An 11,357-nucleotide genomic window follows, 5' to 3' on the forward strand; every position below is an offset into this window, starting at 1 on the left:
TCCGGCATCGGGTCCTACATCGGGGTCATTGCAGGGAGCCTGCTTCTCCCTCAGCCTGTGTCTCTGCCTTTCTTGTCTCTCATGAATAAATTAATTTTAAAAAATCTTAAAAAAAAAAAGAATTGTACACTTTATTATTTACTTAAGTAGGCTCCACACCCAGCATGGAGTCCAATGGCTTGAACCCATAACCCTGAGATCAAAACCTGAGTTGAGATCAAGAGTCAGGATACTTAACCAACTGAGCCACCCAGATGACCCTGAAATGTACACTTTATTTTTTATTTTTTTAAAAGATTTTATTTATTTATTCATGAGAGGGAGAGAGAGAGGGGCAGAGAGACACAGGCAGAGGGATAAGCAGGCTTCATGCAGGGAGCCCGATGCGGGACTCAATCCTGGGACTTCAGGATCATGCCCTGGGCTGAAAGCAGGCGCTAAACCACTGAGCCATCCAGGGATTCCCTCAAAATATTTTTAAGTGAATGTCAAAAATAAGTAATAAGGTTTTTTGACATGGAATGTTAGAAATTTCTTTATTATTACTTATTAAGCACCAGCTTAATACTGCAGAAAATTTCAAATCACCCTTCAACAACCCATTCTTCCTTCCCCCACCCAAATTCTTGATAAAGAGCTTTTCAAGTGAAGACACGGTCTCTTTTTTCTTCTGTATAAAACTTTATCAAATAAAGGCAAAGAACTGTGTACATCTTGCTGTAAAACGCTGCCCATGGCTGTGGAAAGTGTCTGCCCAGGCTCCTTTCACTGTCCAGGTCCTGAAAGACTCTTGTTCATGAACTGTCTCTTCACAAAGCAAGTCCACCACTAACAAGAGGGAATAAACAGAATGAACAGTGGTGGTCAAGTCACAATGCAAGTTCAAGGTAAGGTCAGAGTATGAATTTACATAATAACAAAATTAATCTTGGCCTGTCATCTGCCTTCTTGAAAACACATGTAAAAAATGTTTTTCTGACTCACAAGTCAGTCAAAATTAAGATGACCAAAAAAACCCCCCAAAAACAAAAAAATGTGATACATTCAAGGTATCTCACACAAAAATCTGCCCTATGGGTTTACAACAGTGTCCTGACATAAGAACATACAACCAAAATATTTACTATATGCAATTCATTATGCAGTATAACTCACTGAATCCCTACCATGTACTAGGCAAATACTCAAAGTTAAGCAACACTGCAATGCAGAAACTAAAAGTCTTCTTGCCATGGGAAACCTAAGTTTGTTTAACAGTAGCTACATGACAAAAGGTTATTTATCAACTAAATAGGTAAAGAGGAGGATCTTACCTTGCTTGGCTTATCATTCTGAGGGTCAAAAACTTTCTCACAAAGTCTCAGTCCAGTCTCTTGTCTCAGCTGCTGTAAGTAGGCCCTCATCACCTCTAAAATAAGCAGGCAGAACAATAAAAAAAGTCCTGAGAATGCCCCACTAATGTGCTAGTCTGCACAATGACGTTGGCAATACATTTCTACATATTCTTTTTTTTAAAGATTTTATTTATTTACTCATGAGAGAGAGAGAGAGAGAGAGAGGCGCAGAGACGCAGGCAGAGGGAGAAACAAGCTCCTCGCAGGGAGCCCAACGTGGAACTCGATCCCAGGTCTCCAGGATCAGGCGCTGGGCTGAAGGTGGCGCTAAACCGCTGAGCCACCCAGGCTGCCCACATTTCTACATATTCAAACAAGATTAAGAAATAAAATGGCAGTCCAAATGGTTCTATAACTATCTTGGTTCAAAAGATTCTCTGCATGTTATACTTGTTCCCAAGAATCTTCTGTGAGAGTGACTGGTAAGATAATATCCATGCTAATGGTTCCACTCTCCACCTGTATACCAACCAAGATAAGGAGAGGAGGGGATAAAAAGTCAAATGGAGGAAATCTTATGTCATAGAGAGGGAGGTAGAAACCGTTCTTACCATCTTCCTGTTTGTTTGCAGGTTTGGCATAAATTGCATTAAGTGGAAAACCAGGCTCTCCAGGAATGGGGAAATTAGTGATTCCCAGTGTATACATTTCTTTTTCACCTTGGCTTTTGGAATTACACTAAAAAAAAAATTATACATACACATGTATTTTACAGCGAAAAGGATAATAACATCCAATCTGTAATTTTTTTAGTCTAAGTAGCTATGTCTGGGATTACTTATGTTTTTGGGTGCCCTTCTGCAATCCAGAGACGTTTGAGGACTTTTCTCAGAATGTTAAATGAATAAAATAAAGTACACAAAACTACAATAGAAATCAATTATAGTCAAACACAATAATTACAGTATTAAAAAGCCAAATTTATGACACATTCATACATGTACTTCTTTATTAATGCACTAAATGACAAGATCCAGGCAATGGGCCCAATAACTAAAATTTGAAGTAGTACTGAGTGAAAATAAAATTTCAAGATATCTTCAACTCTAAATGTAACAAGAAAATGCTGTGACAATTACTGGAGAAAAAGTCACAGGACAGGTATGGCTAATACTATTGTGGGTTGTTGCCTACTTTAATAATTAAACGCTAAATCTCAGTCATAAATCAGTGAAAAGAAAGACATAATCTCTTTCACACTCAAGTTCATGAACGCTTGAATTATATCCTTGGCTCAGAGACTCTTAATCTGAGGTTAAGAAAGATTTCTCTCTTGGGAAAATATATGGAAAGCCTTAAAACATCAGCCCCTTATCTTCTCATTCCTCAACTAAACTACAAGTTTAGAATTCACATTCAGATTTTCCTCTTAGGTCCATGCTCTAAGTGGGAGGAAGGCTCGTCTACTTGTCCTTAAAATCTCAATGAGTCCAGATAGCTAGGAGGGTGAATATGTATCAGTACTGTGTTTTTCTGATAGACCGTCATCCAAATTTAATTACCTTTTGGAGTTTCTTTAGACACTCAGAAATGTAGAGTGTTATATATATCAAGGTTCTATCGGCTTCATTCTGCAGGGGTGGGGGGGTAGGGTGGGGAGAGGAAGGAGAAACAAAAGTTAAAAATAGTCCCGATCAAAACATAACTATCACATGCAATAAATGAATTCAAGCTTTGTATTTTGAGCATCAACTGAAAACCATGCAAGTATAGTTCCTATAGTATCAATAGTTCCCGTTTTCCAAACTCAGTCTTCCCAACCCACCTTTCTGTCTGCTCTGGGGCAGGGAATATCACCTCCTGCCATCCTGAGCTGTGGGACTGCTCCCATTCACCTTGGCTGCCCTGCCTTTGGGTCTAGGGAGCTGTGCCAGCAGCCCCTCCCTCCATGTAGGAAGGAGAGTTTAACAGAGCTGCCTGGAAAACCTGAGGTGCACCATATGGTTGGCTAATTTTTAAAACCCTTTCACTTCAGGATCTCTGCCGAGAACAAAAGCATCCCCCTCCTTTTTTTTAAGATTTTATTTATTTATTTATTCATGAGATGCAGAGAGAGAGAGAGAGAGAGAGAGAGAGGCAGAGACACAGGCAGAAAGAGCCCACCTCTTGATCTAATCAAAAGGAAAATGTGGGGATCCCTGGGTGGCGCAGCGGTTTGGCGCCTGCCTTTGGCCCAGGGCGCGATCCTGGAGACCCGGAATCGAATCCCACATCGGGCTCCCTGCATGGAGCCCGCTTCTCCCTCTGCCTGTGTCTCTGCCTCTCTCTCTCTCTCTCTCTGTGACTATCATGAATAAATAAATAAAATCTTTAAAACAAACAAACAAAAAAAAAAAAAACAAAAGGAAAATGTGAAGATTGGATGTTAAGCAAAAGTGAGACTTTTGCTCAGGTGAAATTTTACACAGGTTTACAGTTAAAAAAAAAAAATCAACCTACACCTGCCCCTATTTAAAAATAGAGCATATGATACTGAGGAGAGAATGAAATGGGGCAGAATTACATTTATTTATGCCTTGACAAACATCATACTTAGACCATGCATCAAATACAGCAAACACTGTGAGTACTGTAGGATGTTTAGACTACAGTCTGTAGACCACGAGCCTGCAAACAAAGATTTCACATCCTGTTTGATTCCAAAAGGTCAAAGTCTGGCCAGGAAAGGAAATTCCATATTCTAGAATAGTATCAAGAAAAGTTGACATTCCTGTAACTTGCTCACATGAGGAACTCAATAAACTCAATAAAGTTCTTTCTCTCCTCTCCTTTTTTGCTACCTTCCTTCTACCCTCTTTTTGACCTCATTGCTCACACGAACTAAGAGCAGAAAGGAAGAAAGGATAGTTGAGGAACGATCAGGATCATTGAAGTTTCTTTATTTCTTCATCTCATGGCCAGAACACAGAAGTATATATAGAAATAACATAGCATGTAGGGTTTTTTCATTTTGAACTGGCACATGGTAGGTGCTTTATTAATGTTGAACAAATAAAAATGTCTAGATCTTGGGTTGGCAAACTTCCTCTATAAGAGACCAAATATTAAATATTTTAGGTTTTGTGGGCCAGTCTTTGTCACAACTATTCAATCCAGCTGCTGTGGCATGAAACCAGTCATAGACACTATGATAAAAAATGAATGTGGCTGTGTTCCAATAAAACTTTATTCATAAATGCTCTACATACAGCTCCCCCTGATCATACTCTCTTAACAACAATAACAACAAAAAGAGGCAGTGGGCCAGATTTGGCTCTCAGGCTGTAGTTTGTTGACCCATGGTATAGACTTTGGAGGAAAAACGAGAAACTAATACTGAGTCTAATATTAGGCACTATTCTGGTTTTAAATTTTTTTAAATTTTATTTATTTTTTATTTGAGAGAGAGAGAGCACAGAGTATAAGTAGGGAGGGGAGGGAAAGGGGCAGAACGAGAGGGAAAAAGACTCTCTGCTCAGCCCAGAGCCAGATGTGGGACTTGATCCCAGGAACCCAGGATCATGACCTGAGTCGATGGCAGATACTTTACCAACTGAGCCACTCAGGTGCCCCACTATTCTCATTTTTTAAAGTCATACAATCTCATTCAATTTTATTTATTCTTCAGAACAACCCTGACTACCAGGTAGCTTATTATCCACACCAGAAAACTAAATTAAATATTAAAAGCTCTGTACTTTACCTTAATCTCATAGTTTTTGAAGAAGACATTGGCCTTGAAGTAATAAATGGCTTCATCCACAATATCTGTATCTTTTGCTAAACAGGACCGAAGAGGGGGGTGGAGGCAGAGAACATGAGCTAAAATATAACAATAACACTTAAAAAAGCTAGAGAGTAAACTTCCCAGCTCCATGGTCAAAGGAGTTGAGTTCCATAAAATGAGGCCACTGAAATATAATGTCTTTAGAAACAATATCTAGAAAAATAAGGATATGGTTTATTCTGATAGCTTTATTGTTTTTATAAAAAATATTCTCATTAGGAACAAATTAACCAGTACCAAAAAACATTTTATTGTCACTCTAAATCTCACTACCTAGAAATAACTACTATTATCATTTGGTGAACATCATTCCAGACATTGAGAGATGTCTCAATGTTCATTTATAAAAATGAACTTAGGCATAGACTAAACCTTGATAAGATGCTGTTTAAATAAAAAGTATTCAATCTAATTCTATTTGAATTTATATTCTATGGTTTCAGGCGGAAAAAAACCCTCAACTGTCATTTAGGAACACACTGGGCTTACACATACATCTTTCTTTTTATGAAAACCGTGCTTAAAATATACTTGTACATGCTGTTCTAGGTGGCGAGAGACTGAGAAAAGCCAGAAATGCTGTTGTGACAAAGACAGATCTCATTATACAATTTCTTTGGCAGGTTTTTGTTTTCCTTTTCTTATTTTAAAAAGGTCAAAATCCCAGGGTCTTGATATCCAGCAGCCGGTTGCAGCAATGCAGAGACAGTTTTTTGGTGGTCTTTTTTTTTTTTTTTTTTTTCAGAGTTATTTATATTGTCCAATGACTGCTCGCCCTCTCACACAGAAGAAATGCAAAGTAATCCTGGAGGTTTAGTACTCTGTGATTCAGCTGTCTTTAACCCTACTCATTCCCCTGCTAAAGAACGCAACAGAACTCTAACTCTAGACTCCTGTTCTTGCAATTTTCTTATGTGCAAAAAGGAAACTTCCTCAGAAGATTCCATATTGTTTATAAAACCAGCTAGTTCTTCTAAATGTAACAATGTGGGGGTGGGGGGTGAGGAACGGGGCGGGGGTGGGCTACAAGATTCAGAACCTAGAAGGGTGTTTGGCACAGAAAGGTGCTCAAAAGGTGTCTGATGAATGTGAAGAAATGAATTTGATTAATGCTAACAGTTATTTTGCTCACAGCATAGGCCTGTACTCTTTCATAATTCCAGTTCAGTTCCAATCCTGTCCACTGGGAAAGAATAACAGGTCATTCTCTGTCTACAGAAACCATGTCCATCTGGTTTCTTGGGGTCCTGCTCTCCCTCAAGGGCCCACGAGTTGTTGCGAAGGTGGTAATTAGATACACTCCATCTCTAGTCAACTGCATCTTCTGATATGCTACATGGTATTTTGTAAAGATCTGAAAAGAGTTCTTCTCAAGGAATCTGGGCCAACATGGATTTTTTATTCTTTCTTTGCACTGTAATTCTTTTACATTATTTTTCTTCTTTTAAATCTTTTTTTTTTTTCCCATCTGTTCCTTTTTCTTCATCTCAGAATCAAGTAAAAACTGTGGTGACTCACCAAGTTTATTTAGTTTACTGAGCTTTCAACTGGTGTTGAAAATAAACTTAAGGAGAGGTCACGTCAAATAGTCTGGCAGAGGAATGAAGATGGGGTCAGTGCAAATTGCAATGAAAACCTTAAAAACCTTGAATGGAACTCAGTGCAGATGCTTTCTGGATGCAGGGAAGCCATGTCTGCTATAATATAAATTACACTGTTGGTAGAACATCTCAGAATGTATCCAAAGAGTCTAAAAAGAAGGAGGCTTTCTGAACAGTAAGGAAATGTTTCAAAAAAAAGGGGAAGTACTAAAAAAAGAAAAGATATAAAATTCAGAAAAGCAAGAGAAACAATGTGTAATTTTACATAAGACACTTACAACTTAAGATCCAGGTACTGCTGAAAATGAAGATCCTGAAGAATGAATAAAGGAAGTAGATATAGACAGGGGAAGGAGTTAAAATGTCTTCTTTGTTTTCCTCAGCCTTACAACAGAAAAAGGATGGGGACATGGTATCCTACAGAAGTAGTAGCATTAGATCACTTTGTAAGTACTGACAGTGATGACAGAATAATGTCAAAAATAAGTAATATTTCCTCATCCCTCTCAACAAAATATTCAGAAGAACTCAGCAGCATTAATACACTTTCTTACTAGATGCAATGTATACTCCTGATCTTGAAAGGTCTAGAATGCAATATCCACCAAACAAATAGAATATCCAAGAGCAGTCTGAGACAGAGGACTGAGCTAAGAATTTGCCTGATTTGTTAATGTCAGAGAGTTGCTAGATGTTTTCTACTAAAATCTGAGAACAATAGAAAGAAGTTTTGACTTACTCTCTCTAGGGGCGGGTCCTTTGAATTGACTTCTGATAGGCAACAATGCCATGTTTCCAATGAGTTTGGTGTCAGGGTCCATGAGAGAAGAGTGGTAAGCCTGTAGTGGCAAGCCAGGTAAGAATATGGAGACAGAAAGAGAGCAAACATCAGCAGGGCACACAAGAAACATTTCTCTAAAGGGAAAAAGAAGAACCCACCCAAGACTGACCAGGAGGAGGATCAAAGGTTGGTAGCAGCAATACGCTAGAGCTGGCTTTTACTGGCTCAAGAAAACTGAATGTTAAATTTTGAGCAATTATTTTTAAAATATTTTAATTATTTATTCATGAAAGACAGAGAGAGAAAGAGAGAGAGGCAGAGACACAGGCAGAGGGAGAAGCAGGCTCCATGCAGGGAGCCTGATGTGGGACTCGATCCTGGGACTCCAGGATCACGCCCTGGGCTGAAGGCAGGTGCTAAACCGCTGGGCCACCCAGGGATTCCCAATTTTGAGCAATTAAAAAAATTATTTAAATAATCTGCACCCCACATGGGGCTCGAACTCACAACCCGGAGATCAAACGTTGCATGCTCTTGGGATGCTTGGGTGGCTCAGAGGTTGGGCATCTGCCTTTGGCTTGGGTAGGGATCCCGGAGTTCCGGGATCAAGTCCTGCATCTGGCTCCCTGTGGGGAGCCTGCTTCTCCCTCTGCCTGTGTCTCTGCCTCTCTCTCATGAATAAATGAATAAATCTTTATATTTTTTTTAAAAAAAGAGTTGCATGCTCTTCCCACTGAGCCAGCCAGAAGCATCTATGTTTTGAGGAATTTTGAAAAATATTGAGGCAAGCTGGTTATTAAAAACAGCCGTTAATGGGATGCCTGGATGGCTCAGCAGTTGAGTGTCTGCCTTCGGCTCAGAGTGTGATCCCTGGTCCAGGGATTGAGTCCCACATCGGGCTCCCTGCATGGAGCCTGCTTCTCCCTCTGCCTGTGTCTCTGCCTCTCTCTCTCTCTCTGTGTCTTTCATGAATAAATAAAGAAAATCCTTAAAAAAAAAGCCATTATTAAAAATTAAATTATGTAAATTTGCATTTAAGTGCATTATATTGAAAACAAATGTGATAAATGCTGAAAATTCATTACTTCATATTTTTAAAAATTATTTTACTACTGTCTATGATCTTAAGGTTATATATAACTTTTGTATCTTTGTGGCAGAAATGCTATATAATGGTGTGCTACTGTGCATCTTCCAATCCCATATTCGGTGATATCACATTGGTAACTGGTGGGAGTATTTATGCTATGGAAATAGGCAGACACTATATAAATCAGGGGTACATCACCCCACCAGCTCTTGTTAAACCAGAACCCAAACACTGGCTTTTCAGTTCTGCCACTTCCTGGCTATGTGTTTGACCAAGACATCACTTCTCTTCACCTGTTTCCAAATTCATAAAAAGAAGAGTTATCTACTGCCCTCAGTGAGTTAAAGGAGCAGGGAAAATCCCATTTATTTATTTATTTTTTATTTTTTAAAGAGTTTATTTATTCATGAGAGAGAGAGAGAGAGAGAGAGGGAGAGAGAGAGAGGCAGAGACACACAGGCAGAGGGAGAAGCAGGCTCCATGCAGGGAGCCCAATGCAGGACTCGATCCCAGACTCCAGGATCACGTCCCAGGCACCAGGCAGAAGGCAGGTGCCAAACTGCTGAGCCACCCAGGGATCCCCGATGTCTGGCTTTTAGTAACAGAAAAGCCCCATTCATATATTCATTCATTTACCAAACGATTATCAAGCACCTTCAATGTGCAAAGCATCATGAAAAAATGGTATGCAAGACCAGTATCTCTGCCCCTGAAGAACTTTCAGGCTAATGGAAGAGGCAGATATTAAATAAGTTATCGCAGGGAAATCCAGGAATGAGCACAGGACTTTAAAGTCCTAGCCTTAAGGAGCACCTGGGTGACTCAGTTGGTTAAGCATCTGCCTTCAGCTCAGATCACAATCTCAGGGTCCTGGGACCAAGGCCCATGTTGGGGTCTCTGCTTAGTTGGGAGCCTGCTTCTCTCTCTCCCTCTGCTCCTCACCCCTGCTCAGGGCTTACTCTCTCTCTTCTCAAATAAATAAAATAAATAACTTTATTAAATAAAATAAAATTAAAGTCATAGCTTGAAATATTGCAACCTTGGGTAAGTTATCATACTTCTCTGGGCCTCAATTTCCTTCTCTGCAATACGGGAACAATAAGCATGGACTTCACAGGGTTATTGTGAGGATAACATGGAGTAACTTACATGCAGTGTATAGTTCAGGGCCAGTCTGGCACACGTCAGGAATTGAATGGTACCAACAAGACTCATTAAGTATCTCTAACTATAGCTTGCTCCTCTTTGTCATCAGTAATCCTTTACCTAAAGCAGCCTCCACCCTCTCCTTCACTAGCTGTCTTGTTTGTTACCCATCTATTTCCTTCATTGCATTTGTCACTACCTAAAACTATCTTAGGGACAGCCAGGTGGCTCAGTCGGTTAAGCGACAGGCTCAGGTCATGATCCTAAGTTGGTGGGATAGAGCTTCTGGCTCCACACTAAGTTGCAGACTACTAGTCCCTCTCCCTCTGCTGCCACTTAACCCCCTCTCCCTGCTGGCACTCTCTCTCAAAAAAAAATCTGTAAAACTATCTTTTTCAATTTACATATACACGTTTGTGCTGTCTCCCCATTAGAATGTACACTCTTTGAGCCTAGGGATTTGTTGGCTTTATTCACTGCTGTAACAGTACTTGGCATGCAGCAGGTACTCAGTAATGTTTTTTGAGTGAGTTTATCACGTTATTGAACCTCCTTTACCTCATCTGCAAAATGGAGACCATGATGGTGGTGAATTCACTCCACCAGACTGGCTGTCAGAAATGAAGGACAACCAGACACTACTATCATCTTGCTCCTACTCTGATGCACACGAAAACAGAAGCATTTGGAAACCAGGAGCGGACCCTGCGTCTGCTCTGGCGGCCCTACACCCAGCAGCTAGGGGTGGCCGCCACTGCTGGGGAGACAGAGGAGTCCGGGAAGTGGGGTATGGCAGTGACAAGCAGCGGGAGGAACCCGCCCCCTGGGGCCAAGGAGGAAGTGGGCCTGTGGGGGGAAGAAAAAGCAGCCGGATCCTAGACTTGAAAAATGGAAAATAAAAAGCACAGCCCTTGTCTTCTCGGCTCCAGTGAATCTTTGGGGATTCTGCTGGAGTCGGGGGATACAGAAAGAAGGAGAGAAGGGGCAGCACTGCAGCGAAGAGGGCGAGAGGGGCCGAGCCAGCCTCCTCTCCACGCTCAGGGTCTTTGGCCCCAGGTGCTCCGGCCCCGTCCCCCTCGCCGACACCCCCGGGCAACCCCATCCTACAGCCACAGGCCCCTCTTCCTAGCTTCTCCCCTTCTCAGGCCCCGCTTCTTCTCTGCCCTCCTCCGCCCACTTCTCTCAGCTCACGCATGATTTCTCGCTGCTCTCCCAGTTCTCACCATCTCCCACACTGCGAATTGGCCTCCTTACCGGCATCTTGGCGGCGACCGGGTTTCTAGCCAGACGAGGCTGGGGATAGAGCTCGGCGCTTCCTGTCCGGCGGCCCGGGCGGGGTAGGCGGAAGTGAGCCGGAAGGAGAGGGGGAGGGGAGGACGCGGCACTTCCGGTCTCGCGGTCCCGCCGGAAGCTGCTGCGGCTGCGCAGGGACGAAGGGGCGCCAGAGGGCGCCCGAGCACTGAGTAGGGATTGTGAGTGCCGTGCATGGTAAAGTGTGCGCGAAATGGGGCTAGATCTTGGGTTTCAGAATCCTCGGCATCCACCACTTCCTTGATTTTTCCTCAAATTTCATCTTTCT

General features: G+C 41.6%; 1 protein-coding gene across 3 annotated transcripts; it reads right to left on the reverse strand.

Annotated features, from left to right (window-relative positions):
• Nucleotides 1-522: 522 nt before the first annotated feature.
• On the reverse strand, nt 523-11,162 carry ARPC3 (actin related protein 2/3 complex subunit 3). 3 transcript variants are annotated; one of them, XM_072802494.1, is made up of 7 exons: nt 11,033-11,162; nt 7,501-7,600; nt 5,077-5,153; nt 2,897-2,965; nt 1,946-2,072; nt 1,314-1,408; nt 523-828 (listed from the first exon to the last, which is right to left on the reverse strand). In XM_072802494.1, the coding sequence occupies exons 1-7, from the start codon at nt 11,036-11,038 to the stop codon at nt 766-768; spliced, it is 537 nt and encodes a 178-aa protein (XP_072658595.1). In that variant the 5' UTR covers nt 11,039-11,162; the 3' UTR covers nt 523-765. The 3 variants fall into 3 exon arrangements, with proteins under 3 accessions (XP_072658595.1, XP_072658596.1, XP_072658594.1); XM_072802495.1 differs by having other exon boundaries at nt 11,002-11,130; XM_072802493.1 differs by having other exon boundaries at nt 5,077-5,195; nt 11,002-11,130.
• Between the last annotated feature and the right edge of the window lie 195 nt (nt 11,163-11,357).

This window comes from Canis lupus, chromosome 27 (genome assembly GCF_048164855.1).
Source record: "Canis lupus baileyi chromosome 27, mCanLup2.hap1, whole genome shotgun sequence".
In the NCBI taxonomy this organism is placed as follows: Eukaryota; Metazoa; Chordata; class Mammalia; order Carnivora; family Canidae; genus Canis; species Canis lupus.